This window comes from Hyperoodon ampullatus (assembly GCF_949752795.1).
Source record: "Hyperoodon ampullatus genome assembly, chromosome: 17".
NCBI lineage: Eukaryota > Metazoa > Chordata > Mammalia > Artiodactyla > Ziphiidae > Hyperoodon > Hyperoodon ampullatus.
This window is the reverse complement of record NC_136930.1, coordinates 41227749-41252434: the sequence shown is the minus strand read 5'-3', so window position 1 is coordinate 41252434 and position 24686 is coordinate 41227749. Positions and strand designations below refer to the sequence as shown.

The following is a 24686-nucleotide window of genomic DNA, read 5'->3' as shown; positions in this document are numbered from 1 at the left end:
GCCTCTTAAATATATTTAAAAGTTAGTTAATTTAAAATACCTTTGATGTCAGTCAAAAGGATAACACCAATTGAAACACCTCACATAAGTATAAAATCACTAGACAATTCAAAATGGCACATAAAACATGTATAACCTTTCATTGTGAAAATGCCTAATCTTATAACAGCACCAGAGTCTGCATTCCTTTAAGAAGAATTTTGTTACCATATTTAATACACCATAATCAATAAGGATGTATGGTAGTAGATAGACTTAAGGTGAGAAGGTAATTAGATGACATACTTTCCCAGGTTCCCACCAGCTCTAAATTCTGTGATAGGAAAGAAATACTGGTATAGTTTGACCGGTTATTGTTCATCATTCTTACTCTATCCTAATTCCAACTGTATGACTTTATTATCATGAGCTCCCTAAAATCTGCTAACTCCTTTCTCCAGCCACCTATACTTAAAGGTTTATACTTTCTTTTACGGTCTCATTTTCTACACTGAATGGACCCATTGCCACAGTGAAGAAAACACCCTCACACTCTTCAACGAACATATACCCTAGTTGGTATTGGCTCTGGCTATTGTAGTTTTCTTTTTCTCTCTTTTTTTTTTTTTTTGTAGTTTTGAATTGTAAGTAGCTAGAAAAACTGTTCACAGCTTAGCAGTTTTATGGAACAATGTAATCAAGAACATGATAACCACACTCCTTTTATAAAACATGTCGATGTTGAAAGATCTGTAACCACAAACTTCACTGCCGCTTTCTGTCTTCTCTGTTATGATACGCTGTGTCCGTTCACCCTTCCAACACCATACCTATCTACGGGGCTGCTGAAAGATCCACAGCTTCTCCTGTTTCTTCTTCTTTTGTTTCAGCCCCTTCACTTACTTTCTCATTCTCCATCTCTGTTTCAACCTTTTCTCCTGTTTCACCTGGAAAAATAACCAAAGGTGATATTAAGAGATACTTGTTTAGCATTAGCAACAAAGTGCTCCGCAGCTGGTTTCCAAGGGGGGCAGCTCTTGCTCTTTAGGTCTAGAGAGTAAGTTTCTCTGGTGGTATCAAGAAAGGCAATTGCCCTGGGTCTCTCAGATCCTCGGACTGGCCCATGTCACTTACCATTTCCGAGTCTTGGCATTTTCTTATATAAAATCAGGATGCAGAATTACCCAAGAAAGCCAGAAGAACATATTACAAATAGAAAGTTCCATTTATATTTAATTCAAAATGTGTTCTATGGGTGCCCAGAAAGCGTCTTGTTTGGTCATTCTGGTGTTTAAAGAAAACAATCATTGAACTTTTAAAGAGCTTAAACATTTAAAAGCCTGGCCATTGCACATACAAATTTTTCCCTAAGAAGTCACTTTGGGCAACACGGGTCCCCGTGCTTTGAGTGGAGCCCAGAAGCAGCTGCCTCTTTTGATAGGATTGTGCTCCTGTTCACCAAGGTGCCCGGGGCTTCCCACAGCATTACATGTGCCCCTCACTTCAACCACTGTCATTATCCTAGGCCCTAAAGACTTGAGTTTGCCAACCCTGATCTAACAAATATATACCTTTACTTGCTTCTCCCTTGTTATTCCCAGAGCACTTTTATATACCTTCACTAAAGCACTTAACCTCGGTAGACTGTAGTATTTTGTTTAAATTCTGCCTTCTCCCCGCTAGATTGTGAGCCCCTTGAGAACAGGGACTATCCCTTATTCCTGCAGCTAGCAAATGATTAGACACTCAAAAACTGCTGCATTAACTAATGAGAGAATTAAAAAACAGATGAATGTTTCACTTAATTATACTGTAGGGTGAAGCCAAAATTTACCAAAATGTAAATCCTGCTCTAGAAGAATTATTTTTATTATAACTCCAATAAAGAACAGTATAGATACCATTTGCTTTATACTGGTAAAATACATTTTTAAAAAACACCATTTGCTAAGATGTAGTACATTTCTCTAGTCTTCTAATAAAGATAAAAAGACTATAGGAGGACAGGAGCAGGCTGACAGTAATTTTCTAAGGGTAAGAGTGCAAAGATGAAAATGACACTCTAAGAGGCATTATTTGTGTGTTCTTTCATTAAAAAGTCAGTTCCTCCACTGACCATCTTTAATTTGTATCCTCATGCCATACATGGGGCGTGATGAAGAGTGAACTTGGAAAAATTCAGAAATTTAACATTCCTTCAATATTCCATTTTATTCAACAATGAAGCTCTAGGTTACAAATCTGGACACAGACTATGCTTTAGAAAATTTGTGCCAGAAAGTCAAATGCCTGTTTTTCAAGTACAGAATCCTTTTTGGTTTGGGTCAAATGAACTTCAACCACTGAAACAGAGACTAGAGGGACTGTGTCAGCCAATCCCATCCCCCAGAGGTGATCTTTTATGGAGCACACCTAAACCACCTGCATCTGTGACAGCATGACTTTTACCTTCAACGTGTTGGTCCTCTTCGTTAGCATGAATATTCCTGACCGTTTCCACATTTGCCCCTGTCTCTAGAATTCCTGCTGGATGTTCCATGTTTCCAACTATTCTTTCAGGTTGGATCTGCTCCATGTTTCCTGGACCTTCAGGAGTTTTATGGAGCGAATCATCCTTGACAGCTGTTTTCACAAGCTGACTTCTGTCTGATCCTTCTGGTGTCCCATTCTCTCTGGGAATCATCTCTAGAAGTTGGGACTGCTCATCCTCTCCCAGTGTTGCTTGAAGTTGCTGCTTTTCAGCTGTTTCCACAAGCTGACTTCCATCCAATATTTCTGGAGATTCCATCTCCTTGGGAACTGTTTCTGGGAGTTGGGACTGTTCATCCGTCCCCATAGCTTCTTGAGATTGTGGCTCTCTAGCTGCTTCCAGAGGTGGAATTTTCTCAGCTGTTCCTAGGGGTGTCATCTCTCCGGCAGCTTGTGGATTCTCAGTACCTTCCACTGCTCCAGGAGAGTCCCTCTCTCCCGCTGTCCTCGAAGGTTGACTCTTGGCTTCTGCTCCTAAAGCTTCGGTCTCAGCGTTTCCTTTAAAAGGCTGAGCCTCTGTCACGGCTTCCACGTCCTTCTTCTTTTCTCCTGCTCCTGGAGTATCATCTTTGCCACCTGGCTGAGGTGACCCAGACTCCTTCAGTCCCTTAAGAGGCTGAGTTTCCTCTGCGGATCCTGGTGGGTCTGCAGCATCCTTTGCCAGGGGCTGTTCATGGAGGGATTTAACACCATTAGCTGTAGACACGGCTGAAATCTTGAGCTTTTCTAGTTGAGGAAGGCTTTCCTCTTGTGCCTTGCCAAATAAAGTAGATTCTCTTCCCAGTGTACGTGGTTTTGGTTGGACAAAGCAGGACTCACTTTCTTCTGTGGTTGAAAAATACATATTTGAAGTTACTTTTTATCATTCATTTGAAAAGAAAAAATACAAATTATTGTTTAGTTTCTATCCTGAGAAAGCGTATTGCTATCAAGAAGTAGATTTAACAGTTCAAGACAGTCCTGGGTACAATACAGTTGAGTACAGAGAGGCCATACCATGACCCTAACATGCCCTAAGTCAAATCTCTTTAGTGTTTTCAGCTCAAATACCTAGTCTTAAGCATGAAGGTTCCCCCAAATCACAGGGTTTTTTCCTGTTTGTTCCTTGTGCACCTTCTCATGACTCCAGTTCCATATTCTAATTTAGTTCCCTTTGTTTCCTCATGCTCTTTCCTCTGCCCCACCCTTTCTCCTCCTTAGGCTTCGTAGAAGATTTTATAGCCCAAGAAGTGGTCCTTGGGCTGCTAGAGAGGTCTTACCTTCCCCCTAAAGCAGAATGGCCCTCAGTGAAAGGAAAGGGTCCCATGACAGAGAAGCCCCACTAGGTCAAAACTAAGATGTCTGGGAGAGAAAGTGGCAGGCACAGTCCAGCCTGAGTTTCATTTCATCTGGGGGTCTTGGTTAGAAGAGAAATCAGGAGAGAGTTGGGAAACATGCATTTTGATTCTGGCTCTTCCGCCAACTGTGTGACCTTGGGAACTTAGCTCCCAATAATCATATCTATAAGATGGCAGTGAATCTGTGTCTCCTACCTACGTCAGAGTTGCAAGAGGCATCATATCACATTAAACAATGAATGCACAAGTGCCCTCTGGACAGTTTAAGAAAGCAACGTGGCAACATGTTTATACTCTTTGACCCAGTGATCCTACTTCTGGAAATTTACCCTAAAAGCATAAAGTTCAGGGAAATGCTCTGGGGGAAAGTATATCATCCCAGTATTCTTTATAACAGCAAAATCTGGAAAACAACTTAAAAGTCTAATAATTTGGGGGAAAGATCAATCATCCATTGGGTGCAATATTATTGTACCATGAAAAAGATGATTATGAAGACCATATGCTAAAATAATAAAATAATTATTATATAATAAGTTAAAAAAACAGCACTCCCAGTTGGGTTAATCAAATAAAATAATGGATATAAAGTGTATATTAGCACAAGGTCTGCTATGCAATTATGTGCTCAATAAGTTAGCTATCAATTTTATATACAGTATGATTATAGCAGTGTTGATCATTGGAAAGGAGAAAGACAGGAAAAGCAAACAGAGGGGGAGATACTGGAAGAAAATAAACCAGCATGTTAAAATGGGCCTCTAGGTGATATATTTCCTCTTCTACCTTTTTTTCCCCCAAAGATAATTTTCCATCTTGTTCTTTTTTTCCCTAAGTTACCCCTGACCCCAGTTATATATGTATATAGTTTAAAGAGTTACCTGCTTATTTAATGTAAGTTAAGATATACAACTAAGACTCAGGTCTCCTCTCTCTTTTCCCCTTCTCTAGGGTCAAATTTAGCTGTCTGGGAGGGAGACTTTTTTTTCCTATATCTCTAAGTGAATTGCTACTTCATTATTTTTTAGTTTGGGCATTTCAACTAACTCCCACTATGGAAAATAAAGACTTAGCTCTTTTTTTCCGCACCTCCATCATCCTTCACCCTCTCCCATTACACGTTCACATTTCCTTTCAATTCAGTAATTGCATATTAGTAATGATTTAAGATAGTAATCATGAGACTTCCCAGATGGTCCAGTGGTTAAAAATCTGCCTTCCAATGCAGGGGACACGGGTTTGATCCCTGCTCCGGGGACTAAGATCCCACATGCCGTGGGGCAACTTAGCCTGTGCATTCTGGAGCCTGCACGCTGCAATGGAATATCCCGCATGCCACAACAAAGATCCCACGTGCCGCAACTAAGACCCGATGCAGCCAAATACATGAATAAATAAATATTTTTTAAAAATAAAAAACAATTGTAATCATGTTGTAATTTGGGTTATATCGATATTCAGTTATAGGTACACATAATGAATATGTCTGCTACGAAGAACTGAGCCCTGTAGTAAACTATTACTTGTGTAAACATTTTTTTTTGTTTTTCCCCTGAGTTAGTAACTGTCATGGATCATCACGTCCTTAGTTTATGTATTCTCATTACTTCATTTCACTGCCAATTGTTTCTCTTTTTAATACATTTATTCACATCAAATAGTCTCCCACCCTTCCTCTGCAACTGTGTTTGAATCCCCCAGTGGAAAGGAATTAGAGCCTGAAGCTGGAGAAGCAGAGTTCAGAGAGGATTTTGTGAGGCATAGGACACAGGCTGTGGGCCTGGGGTCCAGAGCTGGGAGGAGGGCTAGCCTTCGCCTCCCCCTCCAGCCTCATTATGCACGAAGCCTTCAAATTAACAGCACAGAAGGCAACTTAACAGAAGCAATTTCTCAGGTCTATAAAGAAATTCATTATGACAAGATAATTCATTTAGATACCACACAAAGGATGTTTAGGAGATGGCTGCCTTAGGGAATTGACAAGGAAATGTATTATTATGCTAATCACAGATGTCTGCCAAATTATATTTTCTGGTAAAATAGTTATTACAGTGATCAGTACTGTCAGTTAAATGAGACGAACGATTTTCATCCAGCTGTGCCAGCTGTGGGTGCATTCTACTGTCATCATTCTTCTAGAGCAGAAAGCTTGAAGGAAAAAATGTGTTGACACACCCAAATCATAGCCACTCAATTTTATATTTTGAAAAAATATATTATGCTATCAGGCTAAGTCAAGTTTTTTTCCCCAAAAGCTTTGTGAAAATTTATTTATACACAAATGGTGTCTTAAGTTTCCAAAGGATCTATCCATTTTTGCCATAACTAGAACATTGATGCCCATGATCACAGTATGGATTTTCATTCTTTTTTTTTTTTTTTTTTTTTTTTGTGGTACGCGGGCCTCTCACTGTTGTGGCCTCTCCCGTTGCGGAGCACAGGCTCCGGACGCGCAGGCCCAGCGGCCATGGCTCATGGGCCCAGCCGCTCCGCGGCACGCGGGATCCTCCTGGACCGGGGCACGAACCCATGTCCCCCTGCATCGGCAGGCGGACTCTCAACCACTGCGCCACCAGGGAAGCCCGATTTTCATTCTTATATACTTTTTCTAATCTTACTGGCATACGTGAAGTAGGGAAATGTCCTCAACATATAATATTCTTATACTGCAACCTGAAAATAGTCAACCAAGCTGGGAAATATTACAAGAGAAGTCACTGTCTCTAACATTTTTCTGAGGTAGCTCCAAAAGCTAAAACATCTTTAAAATGATCACCAAAAATTAGAGAAAGTGCGAAAAGTGTAGTGACACACTCATTTTGTAATTCATGTTGATTAACTGCACTCTGAATTTTGAAATAAATGTATTTGGGGGTTAATAAGTCCTCACTAGTCACTCAGTAGTTCTTTTTCCTATGTGATAGAAGAGAGTAATCTGCTCTAAAAGGGAGGACAGAGATCTTATGATCTTGAAAATGACACCTCCAATGTACTAGGTTTGAATCCTCATTCTTCCACTTACGAGCCTTGTTAAACCTCTTTGTGCCTCAGTTTCATCACCTGTAGAGTGGGAAGAGGAGCGGTCGAGCTGTTATGAGGATTACACGAGTTAATACCTGGAAAACACCAGCACAGCGACTGGCACCCCCTGAACGCCAAGCAAGCTAGCCATGGAAAGCATTACACTTCACCTGCCAGCCCTAGCAAGGAAGAGACCGTGGTGGACACACAGAAAGGTAAGGTAATTCCATTCATCCTAATACTGGTACCTTTCTCTGAGCCTATTCAGAAAAAAAGAAAGATCAGAGTCAATACATGAAAAGGGTTGGAAAACAAATGGTTGTTTCAAACCCTCTCTCAGAGAGCACAATACTAAAGACTACAGTGACCACAAAACTTCCTTTCTTATGCTTCGGAATGTTTTTATCCCCAGCTGCTGAGGGAAGTACAATTTGGGGATCCATCTGGGCTCCTTCCTCTTCAGCTGGAGCAGGGCATTCCAGACTGTTCTGATGTTCAGTGTGACTCCTCATCCCATCATCTACTTAACTGTGCAATCCAGACAAGTTACGAAACTCTCTGGACCTCAGTTTCCTTATCTGTCAAATGGGGATATTATCTTTGCCTTTCAGGCTGGTTAGGATCATTGATAATTCTGAGGTGATATGTGTGTAATTACTCAACATGGTATGTGACATGAGAAGGTACTCAGTAAACAGGGACGCAGCAAACGGCTCTGCAGGTTTCTCAATGCAGGGGGTGTGTCCCGCTGAAGGGGCAAGGGAGAGATGAACTCCAGCCTGTGTGCACCAGCAAGGTTGCATGCATCAGGGGTGGGAAGGGCGGCTTTTTCTGATTTCATAAAAGCCCTCTGTGGGTTAGCAGTAGCCCTGCCAATAAATTAGAGCTAATTTAGCAGCAGAAAGAATGAACTGCAACATTAAAGAGCTTAGATAGGGCTTCCCTGGTGGCGCAGTGGTTGAGAGTCCGCCCACCGATGCAGGGGACACGGGTTCGTGTCCCGGTCCGGGAAGATCCCACATGCTGCGGAGCGGCTGGGCCCGTGAGCCATGGCCGCTGAGCCTGCACATCCGGAGCCTGTGCTCTGCAAGGGGAGAGGCCACAACAGTGAGAGGCCCGTGTGCCGCAAAAAAAAAAAAAAAGAGTTGGATAAACAGTCCCCTAAACACTGTAAAGTTGTCACTGTTGACCTTTAAAATTCTGTTGTTACTAATGGTAAGTTTTAAATCATGGTTGTTGATAGAGAGTGAAGTAGTATTCATGTCAGCTATGATTTGACCGGACTTGACTGTCATTAATAAAGGCCACTGTTAGCTTTTATATAAACAAATATGTTTCATTCTGTTTGTTGGCTTTAATTCATTTATTCATCAAGTATTGATCAAGTGCCTACTATATGCCCGCTCTGGGCTAAGCACAAGGGTCACAGCAGTTAACAAGGAAGATCTGGTCCTCGCCATCCTAGACTTTACTGTCTGCATGGAAATTCAAACAATAGCTACATCCCTTATTAAGCACAGCTTGGTACCTACGCACGACCTCTTACCCAAGGGTCTCCACACTCTGTCCACATGGTTTTGTGAATCCCAGGATAACTCCTTGAGATGGAAGAAGGTTGTACATCATTTCTTCTAGCACTCTAACTTGAAAAGCAGTGAGATCTTTTGTTCAAAAACAGGAGACATTTTATGCCTAATCTGTATTATTATGTAATAAATATTGTGGACAGATGCATTGTTTCCACACCCGAAGTTGTTTAAGGATGTGACTGTTTTCTGAACCCTACATTTTATCAAATCATACACTGCTCTGGGCCTAATCCTTTGGTGCTCATTATCTCTCTTGATTCTGTTGTAAGTTGATCCCTGCACAAATTTGTTGTGACAGCTGAAATAACAGAACCCTTGTTGCAAGCACCATTGTGATAGGCACACAAAGAAGTTAAATACTAGGCAACATTACAGAAGGGATTAGAACCAGAACTAACATACCTGAAATTCACATTATGGTGGAAGCTTTTCTACTCAGTTCATTACCCCAATCAAACATGAAAAGTTTCTACCCAGCAAGGAGAAAAACTTGAGGTCAATATTTCCTAATCCATGGCTAGGGCATATCAGCCATCCCAAAGACCTCACTGGATTGTCTGCTGAGTTTTCTAGAGAATCAATGAGAAAGGGCATCCTGGTATTTTCCCTTGCTGCCACCATTTCTAGGTAGTGGGTTACTCTTTGCTGTGGTCCACGGGCTTCTCATTGCGGTGGCTTCTCTTGTTGTGGAGCACGGGCTCTAGGCGCGCAGAGGATTCAGTAACTGTGGCGCACAAGCTCAGTAGTTGTGACTCGCAGGCTCTAGAGCTCAGGCTCAGTAGTTGTGCCACATGGGCTTAGCTGCTCTGCGGCATGTGGGATCTTCCCAGACCAAGGATCGAACCAGTGCCCCCTGCATTGGCAGGTGGATTCCCAACCACTGCGCCACCAGGGAAGTCCCTAAAACTAGTTTTTATATCACAAGGTAAATGCAATAAAGTTTGAAGGTAAATCTAATTTTGAAACTTAATTACAGAGTAACAAGAACATGTAGTTGGAAAGATACTTCTGGAATACTTGATAAGTACACATGGAGATGGGGGGCTTCTGCCTAGGGGAGAGGCTGACATGGAAGAGCTACAGAGCCAGTCATCAAACATGACAAATAGTCACCACCTTCAGATATGATTTTCTAGTTTCGTTTTCTTTGGTTTCTTCTAGACTCCCATAAGATAAACTCTTATTTCAAAAAAGGTATTTTACAGTGATTGCATAAAACATTTTAAAAATTATCAACAGTATTTGTACTAAAAAAGGCAAGTTTCATTGATTGATGGTCATTATTGGCACATGGGAATCCAACATTTGAGCAGAAATCCAGTCTACAAAATCAAAGACTCGTCAGTGAACAAGGAAAAAGAGAAAGTGAAGATTATGTCTCTGATATGTATAAATTGTGACACTTCACCAACCTAAACAGGCCTCGCCCATGATGCTTCACTAGGAACAAGAGTGGCTAACATTTATTGAGGCACTGTGCCTAGAGCTTTATAGGGATTATCTCATTCAATCTTCCCAACAACTCCACAAGGTAAGTCCATTATTATCTCCATTATATAGTTGAGGAAATACAGCACAGAAAGATTAAGAACATTTATCCAGGAAGGGTGCACAGTTCGGAGTAGCAGAGCTCAGATGTGAGCCAAAGGAAGTGTGATCCTACTTTGAAGATTTAGGTGCTTTAAAGCAAATTGTGGTTCCAGGACCTGTACCATCAGTATTACCTGGGAGGTTTTTGATTTTTGTTTTAGTGCTAACTCACAGGCCCAAGCCCAGATCCACTGAACCAAAATCAGTATTTTTTTTTTTTTGCAATACGCGAGCCTCTCTCTGTTGTGGCCTCTCCCGTTGTGGAGCACAGGCTCCGGACGCGCAGGCTCAGCGACCATGGCTCACGGGCCCAGCCGCTCCGCGGCATGTGGGATCTTCCCAGACCGGGGCACGAACCCGTGTCCCCTGCATCGGCAGGCAGACTCCCAACCACTGTGCCACCAGGGAAGCCCCCAAAATCAGTATTTTTAATAAGATCCCCAGATAGTTAGCTTATCTATGGCAGCACTCTGGGTTTATCAGGGAAAGGCATGATGGGATTAGTTAGGGGAGACTAAAGCGGATGACAAACACACAGAACTGATGGGTGTGGGTGTCCCGTGTTCTCCGCAGGCATTGCTGCCCATCTTTAAACATTGGGTATGGTCTCTGTCCTCATGCTAGCATGCCACGGCAGCACAAGAGATGAGGTGAGTATATTGCTTCAGCAATGAAGAAAGGGCCAGAGCTGATCTAAGTGAGCTCCATACTGGGAAGCAAGATTTTTCTCAAGCTTCCTCATGTCCCAGAACTGGCTGGGTTTGCTAAGCCTCCACCTTGGCTAGGTCAGGACAAAGAGGTCTTCTAATTTCTCATCTGAAATGAAGGTTAATACTTGCTGTGCCTTGCTCTCTAAGAGCTGTGAGCAGGCGGCTCCACCGATGCTCATATTGGTGGCTGTTCTCCCGGCTCAGCCACTGTGTCTGTGCCTCACTCCATCACGGTGCAGAGTACAAAGGTGCCTGTGGCCAAGAGCAGGTGTCTGTGCTCAAGAAGGGAGTATTCCCATTACCAGTTAGCAAGTCTGTGGCTGGGATGGAATATTTAAATTTTGCAACAGGGCAGTCAGAGTCACAGCAGACATTTGGACCTCAAGTCTGGGTTGTTAGTGTACCCTGAGAGCCCCCAGAAAAAGCAGCAGGCAGACCAAGTAGGATTGTGAACCCAGGCCTTTCAGCTGACCGCTGCTACTGCTCTCTCACGTTAGGGATCCACATGCGATTCAGATGACTTTGCTGTCATGGTTAGTACAGATCACATTAAGGGAAGTGAAGGAGGGCTTCCCTGGTGGCGCAGTGGTTGAGAGTCTGCCTGCCAATGCAGGGACACAGGTTCGAGCCCTGGTCCGGGAAGATCCCACATGCTGCAGAGCAACTAAGCCAGTGTGTCACAACAAGAGAAGCCACTGCAATGAGAAGCCTTCTCACCGCAGCTAGAGAAAGCCCACGCACAGCAAGGAAGACCCAATGCAGCCAAAAAATAAACAAATTAATAAATTAAGTAAATTTAAAAATAAATAAAGTATGGACTTTGGTTCATAATAATGTATCAAGCTTGGTCCATTTCTTGTGACAAATGTACCCTACTAATGTAAGATGTTAATAATAGGGGAAAGTGGATGTGGACTATATGGGAACTTTCTGTACTATCTTCATAATTTTTCTGTAAATCTAAAACAATTCTAAAATCGTCTATTTTTAAAAAATTATAGTAGCAAAAGTACAAGAGCAAGTAACCTAGCAAAATAAGCTCTAGAAGCCTTAGAAAAATGTTCATAAAACTTGGGCCATTCACATAACCATTTTTGTGATTTTTGAATATTTTTGTACCACTTGTGCTATTACTGACAGTATTTTTGTCACTTTCCTTTAACACATTTACTAAAAAGAAAAAAAGGTCAGAAAATCAACAGATTCAGATCTAGACCTTGATCTTGAGGGAAAAAACAAAACTTGATCTTGGAAAAGCAATAAAAATTGAGATTTACTAAAATTGATATTAATTTATCATTTTTATTGAGGACTTACTAGACAATATTCTAAGCCAGGGGTCAGCAAATTTTTTTCTGTAAAGGGACTGACAGATAGTAAATATTTTCAGCTTTGCCAGGCATAGGGTCATTATTGCAACTACTCACCTCTGTCATCTGTCATCGTAGTGAGAAAGCAGCCTTAGACGATGTGTAAGTGAATGGGCATGTCTGTGTTACAATAAAACTTTATTTACAAAAACAGGTGGTGGGCTGGTTTGGCCATCAGGCCAGTTTGCCAGTCCCTGGTGTAGGCAATATTTAGGTTCCATTCCAGGTACACTATAATATTAACTCATTTATTCCTCAGAACAACTCTATGAAATAGGAACTACTGTTAATCCTATTTTACAGATGACATCACTGAGGCATAAAGAGGTTGAGTGGCTCAAAGTCACACAACTAATAAATGATCCTGAACCAGGATTTAGACCCAGACAGTCAACTCCAGACCCACATTTTAAATTGGAACTCTATACTGTCTCTTAGTATGTTGAAATTCTCGCTCTCACATGTGCCCCCCACCGCTCTCTTTCTCTCTCTCACACAAACACACACACACTAATTAAAGGTGTACAGGTGATTATAGCCTCTCATAACCATCTAGTTCATAGAACACTTCCCTGGTGGTGCAGTGGTTATGAATCTGCCTGCCAATGCAGGGGACACGGGTTCGAGCCCTGCTCCGGGAAGATCCCACATGTCGCAGAGCAACTAAGCCCGTGCGCCACAACTACTGAGCCGGCGCTCTAGAGCCCGCGAGCCACAACTACTGAGCCCACGTGCCACAATTATTGAAGCCGGCGTGCCTAGAGCCCGTGCTCTGCAACAAGAGAAGCCACTGCAATGAGAAACCCACGCACCACAACGAAGAGTAGCCCCCGCTCACCGCAACTAGAGAAAGCTGAGCGCAGCAACGAAGACCCAATGTAACCAAAAATAAAAATAAATTAAAGAAAAACAAAAAAACATCTAGTCTGTAGAGGCTACTCCAGGGCAAACAAAGGAAAAGGAAATTAGCCAAAGGAAACTATGCGGTTCCTATCAGTCTTAGGAAAATGGAAAAGGATAAGAATAAGGAGGGGAAAAAAGTTCCTTATCATTACCAATGACAGTGAGAAAGACACAAGGAGGGCGGTTTGGGGAGGACATTTCAACAGGGGTCCTCACTGGGATGGCTTACGGCAAATGTTCTCTCTCAGTAAGAGAAACTACTCGTGAAAGCAATAGAGCAGTTGAAGGCCTAGCCCAGGGCTTCCCATCTCTTTAATGTCACAGCACACATAGAATATGGTATTTGTGCAGCACACGGGGCACACGGAGAAAGCTGTACCCAGAGGGCTCGGACCATCCCGACCCTGCCTCCCTAGAGGCTGGGAGGAAGGCTGGCACACTGGATCCCATGCTCACAGGCTGGGAACTCTGATACATACAACACAGGGACAAATGTATTTCTGTCACCAAGAATAGACTAGAGCAGCATTAGCTGGGCAAGGCTAAGATAGATGAAGCAGGACTATCTGCAAAGGGTGGAATGTTCTCATCCTGCAGGGACCCTTTAGGACTAGGTTTTAAAGAAAAGCTGCTTGTTGGAGAAAGCAGAAAGGGCCTTTTCACGGAGTATAAAGACAAACACATTACAGGCTTGAAAAAGTATTGTCCCCGAATGAGTGTCCTGGTGAAAGGAGCAGACAATTAATTGATAGGAAAAAAAAATACTTGATTTGATGGTACATCCTTATGACTGTAGGGGAAGGAAGCAGATCGCAAGGGCCTAGTGAAGAGGAAGCAGGTCTATCACTGACCCCCAGGGGCCTGGCATGGGGGGACCTGGGGGAGAGGAATCTGGAACAGCCACAAAGGAGCAGGACGAGGCTGGGGGCTCAGGTCGTAGAGAAGGCTTGTTGAGCAGCGTCTTGACCAAGAGTCATTTCAATCTTTAGCCTATGAAGTCAAGTTCATTTTATACTTATCCGTCTTACATGATGTTAATTGGTGCTATTTTGATGTCCACTTTGAATTATACTGTCATGGCCATAGAGTAAATTGTATATAAATGAAATGTGACTTTCGGTGACCTGGAAAATATATAGATAGGGCAGAGATGTCATGATGCTTCTTGCATCTTTTTACATCTTGCCTCTTCTACTTAATGTTCATTTGGACCTGTCACTTATCTAAACGGGCCTAATATAAATCTGCTCATCTCAAAGCAAGTAAAGCCATACAGATTTGAAAGTTGAGAAGTGTTTGGTATGAATAAAGAGCATGTTATCAGGCCTTGGGGGCTTTTGTCTTATTAGAAAAGCCAGGCTGGAGGAGAGGCCAAGGACTGTTGATTGTGTCATCTGAGAAAAGAGGGTCATCTGTCTTGGATGTGGGGCTACGGCCACACAGTCACCATGTCACCAGAGCCCAGTCCAGTAGTCCTGGGGACCCCTTGGGCCCTTCCACGGAGAAGAAAATGGTGTCAGCTGAACTTGACCCCATGACACAGGTTGCCCTTTCTTTTCTCCATCTCCAATGACCACCCTTGTTTCTGAGTATGCTAGCACCACCTGGCTTATTTCACCCACCTTCATAAAGCGTAATGCCTATGGCGTTTTAGCTGTTAAAAACAATGTGAGGTTTTGTGGTTTGGATTGGATTTTTTGGTTTGGATTTTTTCCCTTAAAGGGATGAAGCTCTGACACCCTTGAATACACACAAAGAATGAATTCTAGCACCTGATGGCAATTCCCAAGGAAGGATTTAAGGAATGTGAACAACAGCAACAGCTCCGGTTCAGTAAGGAAGCTTCTGAGGCCATCATGATACTTCCCTGACATTAGCACTCACTTGGAGAGCTATATTCTGATATTTCGCTTTAAAAACACAAAATCATTACCTGTACTACCTACACCTATATACACCGGGATTCGAAGCCTGGCCAAGTTTGACGTTTTTTTTCATCAGTTTTGGTGAGCCTTTCAGGAACCCTCACGAGTGTTAGTTTTTTATTTTAAACTTGATGTTGTAAAACATTAACACAAAAGGGAAAGAGTGAAAGTGTACATGTGAGCTGGGACATGTGGCAATCTTACAGAAGAATGATTTCATAGAACACAATAAAGCTTTGTTTTGCTGTGTTGATCTTTTCCTGCATGACTAGGAGAGTCTCTTCACAACCCAACCCTGTCTTCTCAAGTCCATCTCGGCCAATGTTACCTTCCAGTCTTTGTTAGTCCATGGGTCCTGATGCCTACTCTTCCTCTGCTTTTCTCAGTAGTACTCTCATCCCCCTGAATCCCCATCTCCATCAGTCCATTCATTTACCCAACCACCCCCTCAAGAGATATGGATTGCATTTCTCCTTCGTGGACATCCACATGACGAGTTCTAGCAGAACCAGGACAGGACCCAGATGGAACTGGAGTTTGTGAAAAGAACAAGAGCTTCGGAGGCACACACATTGGGCTTAAGCCCCAGGTCCATCACTTACTAGCTCTGAGACCTTGGGCAAGTTACTTATCCTCCCCAAGCTGCAGTTTTCTAGCTGTACTTGGTGAAACTTAAGGCTCTTATGGGGATTACATGAGATTATGAGCTAAAGTAACTGAAACCAACTGGGTGCTCCTACCTTGTCTCCTGATTTCTGCTCCATGCTCATGTTGTGATGAGGTTGCACTAATGTCAAAAGCCTTCAATTTTAGAAAAAGATGTATTATGTTGTTGATGAGAGTGTAATTTGGTACAACCCTTATGGAAAGCATTTAGGCAGTTAGCTCTCAGAATTATAAATGTGCATACCCTTTGACCTAGTAATGCCACTTCTGGGAAATGGTCTTACAGTTATGCTTGCATACTTTCAAAATGATGTATGTGTAAAGGAATTCACTGCAGTCTTGTTTGCAATGGAAAAGACTGGAAACAAATCAAATGTCCCTCACTGGCGGTCTGGGTAAATAAATTACACAATGGATTCTTAAACAAGGGTAAAAAAGGAGAAAGAAGTACTCTATATTATAGAGAGATTATAGAAAGAGTTCCATATTTTTAGCTGAAAAAACAAGGTAAAGAATAATGGGTATAATACACTATATTTTATGAATAAAGATGGGAGAGGGAAATAATATTTGCAGTATATAAAGAAACTTTGGAACAATATACAAAACAAACAAACAAACAAAAACCTAATAAAAGTATTTACCCATGGCTATGACTGGAACTAAGCAGATGGTGGGGCTAGGGTGGGAGGTATACTTTTCACTGTACGCATTTTTCAAATGTTTGCAGTTTTTTGAACCACGTACATAGTTCTTATATTCCATTATAATTAGCTGTATGTAATAATCAAGCCCACCACAAAGACTTACTGAGCATTCTCTGTGCCAAGCTCTAGAGGCGACACAAAGACATACAAGACTCATTCCAGAGACTTCTAGCACTTGAATGAAAGTAATCCCATTTATATAATATGTGTATGCCAGAAAAGCCTATAAAACTCATTTTAATGTTAATGATGTTTGTTCTTCAATTACAAAGGAGAAGTGTTTGTCTATTTAGGACTGAAATGTCACTGTGTGAAAATATTTGCTGATGACTGAAGGTATTTCTACGGTACAAAGATCAATTCACATAACTGTGAAATTCAACCCTCTTCCTATTACCTAGGCAGTGTGGACTCCAAGCAGCTAGTGAGAGTTCAGATAAGAACAAACACATGATTACAGCTGTCAGTGGAAATGTACACATTAACCTAGCAATGAATTTGTCAATAATTACCATCTGTTTACTCTGTCCACATTGGTGCTTAAGCTATAAAATCTCAGGAAGAAGTCTGCCAGAAACAGATGGCATTTATATCAGGAAAGAATGGAACAGTAATCACACCTAGAAGCAGGGGGCTGGTAGCACAGGGAGGAAGGTTCGGATGCCAAAGACCTGGAAACCTTTGGGTCCATAAATGTCTATGAAGTCAACAGAATCTCTGTGTTCAGATTCATCAGCTCCTCAAGGCACTGAAAGGAACAAAAATTGTCCTAATATGTAGAACATGCTTCCATGAACACAAGAAATTCCAAATTCAATCTGTCTAGTCGTCCTTTGGAAGAGAAAAGCCTCTTTCCTCACACATTTCAGGGCATTCAGTAAAAATCTACGTGTGACTACCACATACTAGGCTCTGTTCTGCACTTTGAGTAGCACTGGATAATTATTTACACCAGAGGCCAGTCTCTACCTTTGTCCTCGTGCCCTCCCCACCACATCTCTTTCCCTAATGAGTCATCTTTTGGAGGTGGTGGAAAGCAGCTCAGTGGGATTCGGTGTCTGATGGGTCAGAGCAAATATCTGCACGCGATCAATAGTATGGACTATTCCTATTCAGCCTAACAGCTACCTGACCAGTAGTAGCTATCTGATTCTTTGGAGCCCAGAAAATAAGTATTATACCTCCATATTTTAGTGTTACAGGATTTTAGAGTTGTAAGAGATCTTAAAGGTAATCTAGTCCAAGCCATTATTTTATGATGCTTTTGCTTCTAGGCTAATACTGCACTATGTATAACAGTTCTTAAGCCAGTTACAGAAAATTATTAGGCGGAACTGTACAAACAGAAATCCAGTCTACAGGCTAGTTGATGTATTTGAGCTTTAACTCATGGAGTTCTAAGGTTGATATTGTGAATTTTAAAAGAATCTCTTATGATATGAAGATTATCTGTAGCTCTATGGGAGGGCACAGGAAACTTCTCTACATCTATGTAGCTGCTGAAAATATCTCTAAGGCTAAATGTCCTCCAAATATTTCTAGTTTAAACTTGGAAGCAAATATAAACTTCATATTTTACTGACTCTTACTTAGGGATAAATATTTTACTTGTGATAATATTTATTATATTTATATCATATTAATATATTATGTGCCTGTATTATAATATTTCTATAATAAACTATTATCATATTAAATTAAATTTATTAAATTATAATAAATACCCTATTATACTTTACTATATTTCTTTTGTTGTTTGCATAGTGGATGACCACACACCTAATGGGGAACCAGAGTGATTTGAGACAAAAACAGGTTTAAATCTAGTTATCACAAACTGGTTTAAGGAGGAAAAGAACAGATAAAAGGTCAAGTTCTAGAATCACAGTACCTGAGTTCAAAGCCCAGCTCTGACTCTCAAGGAGCCCCGCAAACTTGGACAAATTATTTACTCTTCTCTGTAAAATGGGGATGATCATCATACTTAGTGAAAGCATTGTTATAAGGATTAAATGAAGTAATTCATTCAACAATCGTGTGCCAAGCATTGTTAAGCACTGGGGGTACAGTGAGTAAATGCATGTAGGGGACATTTAATAACCTTGGACTATTTTTATCTAAAAGCACATAAACACAGGCTTAGGGTTGTATACAGAATTTAAAGAAGTTGTGAGCTACAGAAACAGGAATGAATTATTTATGGGGCCTCCAAGACCATGGAGTTGAAATGCTAATGAACATACAGTAGTATCCGATTACAAGAGAGTACTGTCTAACTGAGTATCAGAAGCAAAATACACCTGTTGATTGATTCGAGATGTGCATTGAGCAATTTATGCAGTGTATTATTTAATTTTCTATGCAACTGGTTGTCACTCGTTTTAACATTTCTTTCAGAGCAACATCCACGAAAACTTAAAACAGCAATGAAAGCATGAATAAAAAATGAAACGGGGGCTTCCCTGGTGGCGCAGTGGTTGAGAGTCCGCCTGCCCGTGCAGAGGACACGGGTTCGTGCCCCGGTCCGGAAAGATCCCACATGCCGCGGAGCGGCTGGGCCCGTGAGCCGTGGCCGCTGAGCCTGCGCGTCTGGAGCCTGTGCTCCGCAACGGGAGAGGCCACAACAGTGAGAGGCCCGCGTACCACAAAAAAAAAAAAAAAAAAAAGTGAAACAGTGTGACTCATATGGATGGTTATTTATACTGGCGATAAAATGTTTTTTAAAACAAGGTTACTCATTCTTTTCTGAGAGTATTGAAAAACCCCTTCCACCCGTTGGACACTTTTGTCCCTCCCCAAGAGTAACATTCCCTGCAATCATTTGTTTAACTTGTTTGTTGTCTGTCTTTTCCAATCTCAACCCCCAAGAGTAGGGTCACTTACACTGAATACCTTCAGCATCTAGCCAAGCACCTGGCTGTTATACAGTAGACACTTAGAACACGTGTTGAATTTCTATACAGGATTCAGTGAAAACCACTTTTTTATCACATGCATATTCGTCAAGAAATACTTAAGCCAAGGATAGAGGAAAATGTATCTGACCTCTTTAAAAGTGCAGTAACCTATTTGATGGAGTAATCTGAAATCTCGTACGTTTAAGAGATTAACAGCAGTTATCGTCAATTGAGGAAATTCCGCCTCTGTTTAAGAGAACGCTGTGGCTGACGGCGTTAGGGATTTAAAGCGAACTCTCCGCGCTCACACCCCCCAGCAGGGTCTCCCCACGCCTGGGCTCTCGCGGGGGGCAACGTGCGCAGCGGAGCGCACGGGAACCGCCGCATCCTGGGGCACAGCAGCGCCGCTCCGGGTTCCACTCGCATCCTCAGGGAGGAGCTGCCCCCTGCCGGGCCGCGTGGGCACGAGACGCACCTGACGGACACCCGGGGAGCAAACGACCCGAAGCCGAGGCTCGGGCGGGGGTGGGGCGGGGGGGCGGGGTCCCCTGCTCACCGCTGCGGGGCCTGCTGCCGTCGCCGGCCTTGTTGAGGGCGCTGCTGGAGCAGCCCATCGCGGGCAGGAGGGCGCCCGGCGGGCGAGCGCGGCCCCCTGTCCCAGCTCCGCGCGGGCTTGCGTCCCCGAGTCCGGATCCCGCGCGAACCGCTGCCTCAGCACCAGTTCCTCCGACTTCGCGCGGCCGCTCCCGCGGCTGCAGAGCGCAAGCCTGGAAAGGAAAGCGAGCCGCTCGCTGGGGGAAGGAGCCAGGGTGGGGACAGCAAGGACGCAGAAGAGGACAGAGACAAGGAAGGAGCCAGGTAGGGAGAAGGTGGAGAGGGTGGGAAAGGCAGAGAGGAAAAGGGCTTCAGCAGCGATAGGGATGATGTCAGGGAGAGAGAGGGCGAAGGCCTGGGAGGGCTCATCTGAATCATCGCGAAATCGCTGGGGAGGGGAGGAGGCGATTGTAGCCAGTGGCTATTGATTGGTGACTAGATTTGTGATGACAGTCTTCTTACATAACTTCAGTACTGCTACCACAAGGAAGTTTAACGTTGATAACATACTATTTAATCCACTTTCTCTTCAGCTGTGGTCAATTGTCCAGCTCAGGACCACACATTGCATTTAGGTGTCCTGCCTCTCTTTCGTTTGCTTTAACGAACTAAAGTAGTTCGTCAGTCTTTCGTTTTTTGTTTTGTTTTTTCTTTGTTTTGAGAACAGGCCATTTATTTTGTAGAAAGTTTCTCAGTTTGAGTTTGATGTTTCCTCATGATTGTTTTCAGGTGATGCAGTTTTGTCTGGAATGGGCAGACGTTATGTTGTCTGTGGAGTCATATAAAGGGGCACGTGATGTCAATTTGCCCTATTATTGGTGATGTTAACTTTTTGCTGCGTGCGGGCTTTCTCTAGTTGTGGCAAGCAGGGGCTACTCTTTTTTTTTTTTTTTTTTTTTTTTTTTTTTTTTTTGCGGTACGCGGGCCTCTCACTGTTGTGGCCTCTCCCGTTACGGAGCACAGGCTCTGGACGCGCAGGCTCAGCGGCCACGGCTCACGGGCCCAGCCGCTCCGTGGCATGTGGGATCTTCCCGGACCGGGGCACGAACCCATGTCCCCTGCATCGGCAGGCGGACTCTCAACCACTGCGCCACCAGGGAAGCCCCAGGGGCTACTCTTTGTTGGGGTCCGCGGGCTTCTCATTGCGGGGGCTTCTCTTGTTGTGGAGCATGGGCTCTAGGGTGTGCAGCCTTCAGCAGTTGTGGCACGTGGGCTTCAGTAGTTGTGGCTCGTGGGCTCTAGAGCGCAGGGTCAGTAGTTGTGGTGCACGGGCTTAGTTGCTTCCCGGCATGTGGGATCTTCCCGGACCAGGGATTGAACCCCTATGCCCTGCATTGGCAGGCTGATTCTTAACCACTGAGCCACCAGGGAAGTCTGGTGATGTTAACTTTGATCAGTTAGTTAAGGTAGGTTTCTTAACTACCTAGCAGTTAGTCTGCTAGTTTTCTCCACTGAAAAGCTACTGTTTTACTCTTTGTAATTTATGGGAAGAGAGTTTAAGACTAAGTATCCTGTATCTCATCAAACTTTCTTTTTAATTTTTATTTTATATTGGAGCATAGTTGATTAACAATGTTGTGTTAGATTCAGGTGTACAGCAAAGTGACTCAGTTATTCATATACATGTATCTATTCTTTTTCAAATTCTTTTTCCATTTAGGTTATTACAGAATATTGAGCAGAGTTCCCTGTGCTATACAGTAGGTCCTTGTTGGTTATCTATTTAAAGTGTAGTAGTGTGTACATGTCTCATCAAACTTTTATCTGCTACTTTAGCATACATTAATATTCTTGCTTGGAACACTTACTACTATGATGGTTATCAAATGGTGGTTTTTCTAATTTCCTAATTTCTACATTATTCCGTCTACATTTATTATTGACATTCTACTGAAAGGGAGCACTTTCCCTTTCCCTCCATTTATTATTCATTTATTTAGAGCAATAAATACTCATTAATTCTTATGTTAGTCAATGAGTTACATTATCATCTGTGTTAGTTTGCTAGGGCTGCCATAACAAAGTACCAGACTGGGTGACTAAGACAACAGAAATCTATTTTCTCACAGTTCTCAGGCTGGAAGTCTGAGATCAAGGTATCAGCAGGGTTGGTTTCTTCTGAAGGCCTGTCTCCTTGGCTGGTAGACAGCAGTGTTCTCCATGTATCTTCACATGGTCTTCCTGACATGTGTTTCTGTGTCCTAATCTCCTTTTCTTATAAGGACACCAGTCATATTGGATTGACATCATTTTACCTTAGTTACCTCTATAAAGGCCCTAGCTTCAAACACAGCCACATTATAAGGTATAGGGAGTTAGAACTCCAACATACGAATTTGGTGGGACACGATCAGCTCACAACACCATCATTATTTATTTTGATGCTCAAATTGCCTAAAATTTGTCATATTTCCCTCTATGGGTCACGGGGTACACAGCTATGGACATTACCATGTTTAGAGGTCTCTCCCTCCCTTCATTCCCATCTTCCCTTCTCCTCCCCCTCCCGATGCCTTCTCTTTTCTCTCTCTCCATCTTCCTCTCCCTCTTCCTTCTGCAGCACAAGCCTGATGAAGCCTTGGCCATCCAGTAGTCAGTTCACAAATCCCTTGGTAGGAAGGGGAGACTGGGTATCTTTGAGGAAGTACGCTTCACAACATTACAAATATGTACTGTGATTCTTCTCCTTGCCTTCTATCTGGGGTTACTGTGCCCCAAGGAAAGAGAAGTACTTTGAAAGTGGCTAATGATTTGGCTGGATTCCAAGTCAAGAACTGAGAATACAGGATTCGTGCCAGGAAGTTTAAAGGAGGAATGTGGATGGACCTTTCAGAATAAGCCTAGATTTGGGAAATATTTATTTCTCATATAAATGTTATCAAAAGGCCCTGTAGAAGTCAGTGTGGGCTGCCATAACAAAATACCATAAACTTGGTGGCTTAAACAATAGATGCTTATTTCTCATACTTCTTGGGCCTAGGAAGTCCAAGATCAAGATGCTGGCCGATGTGGTTTCTGGTGAGAGCTTACTTTCTAGCTTATGGATGGCAACCTTCTCACTGTGTCTTCACATGGGGGGTTGGGGAGGGGGGAAGATCTTCCTCTTCTTGTAAAGCCAGAGTCCTCTCAGATTAGGGTTCCACCCTTATGACCTCATTTAACCTGAGTTACCTCCTAAAGACCCTGTCTCCAGATTGAACCACTGTGTGGGTTAGGGCTTCAACATAGGACTTTGGGGGTGGGCCACAAGTCAGCTCATAGCAGGCTCCCACTTCAGATGATTCTCTTTCTTTTTTTAAGTGAAAGCCACATTTTATTTAGCTAGTGTAAATTTTCAAAACTCCATTGTTACAAAAAGGGATGCAATCACTCACAGATTAAACATAAATACATGACTTGGAATTCTCTGACTCTTAATGCTTTCGTGCTAAACCAGGGCTTATTGAGCCCAGGTAAAGTTCCCACCTTTTCCCCATCAATTATGTTTTAGGAGTTGACTTGGGTATCTTACTTTGCCTCAGAGATAATTTGTTAGTCAAGTCATGGTCTCTTCCATTTCTTTCAGAGGAAGCATTTTATAATCAGGTGAACGGTAATAATCAGGTGCCCCATGGATGTTACGAGATCTTTCTCACGAGACACCCCAATGCTTGCTCAATGGGCTCAAGTATAAAATGACAAGGATAGAAGGTATGTATGGGCTCACGCCACTTAACATGGTTTTCCTGGCAGAGTGCCTGATTTGCCAGCAGCAGCAAGAGTAACCAACTGTAAGCCTCTGAAATGGTATCCTTACTTTGAAGATCTTCCTTGCGGAAGACTTACTGGACCTCTTTGGGGACAGTAGAGAATCTTTACTGTAATACACACTGGATTAAATTTGCTTTTCCTGCCCGTCATGCCTCTGCTAACACCATCAATTAGGGGATGGTATTATCAAGCCATTACACATCCATCAAGACATTACATTCAGTATCATATCTTATCAAAGAACTCACTTCACTATGAGACAAGCAAGGTAATAGGTTAATTTCTATGTGATTTACCAGTCTTTCCATATACCTCATCATCCAGAAGAAGCCAAACCTATAGGATGATAGGGTGGCACTCACTTATGGCACAGCCAAGGTAAAGCACCTTTGAAAGTTGAGATGCTGTCCTGAGGTTTGCAGAGTGTGCTCTGAACCAGTGACTAATAAATGGCGGTGCCTCCCCCATGACCAGTATACACAGATCCAGTTCTTGCTCTCCAGCCTTCCTGTTCATTTGGTGAACTACAGCATAAATTCCTTTTCTGCTTAACTGGCTAACTTGTTTCTATTACTTACAAAATAAGTATCTAAACTAAGATATAATGCTTACTCTCCCTTCCCTCTCCCAGACCACACTCATTCTTAGCAATTACCAGTCCTGTCTTATTCCTTTAGTTCTATCTTGATAATACGGAATCATAACTGATACTGTGATTTTACAGGCTGATGTGTTACATCTTGAAGGCATAGTTCATAAATCTGTTTTACCTTCAAGGACTCCTTTTATCACTTTTCTTTGACATACCCATGTTATGATGTTGTCACAAAATTGCATTTATTATCTATTTCTCCATTAAGTAATCAGAGACATTTTCTGATCAGCATGACATGCAGTGTTACGGAATTAAATTTTACTTAAAAGAAAAAAAAAGAAGCCTGTGCATTATAGCTTTATTAAGAATAAAAGTATATGTTAGCCTTTTCAAATTATTAAAAATAAAATGTAAAACGTCATACTTTTGTGGACCGTTAGAAACACAGGAATCTCATTTAACACTAAAATTTCAAAAACTGACTCTAAGAAATGTAAAACTACTCTACTTTCCAAAAGTGTCAC

General features: G+C 42.5%; 1 protein-coding gene across 1 annotated transcript; it reads right to left on the bottom strand.

The window, feature by feature from the left end:
• Window positions 1-353: 353 nt before the first annotated feature.
• Window positions 354-19837, bottom strand: ERICH5 (glutamate rich 5; the record flags this gene model as incomplete). The annotated part of the gene is made up of 2 exons (XM_079722580.1): window positions 354-926; window positions 19780-19837. 2 exons carry the CDS (start codon window positions 19835-19837, stop codon window positions 814-816), a joined length of 171 nt encoding a protein of 56 aa, XP_079578706.1. The 3' UTR covers window positions 354-813.
• Between the last annotated feature and the right edge of the window lie 4849 nt (window positions 19838-24686).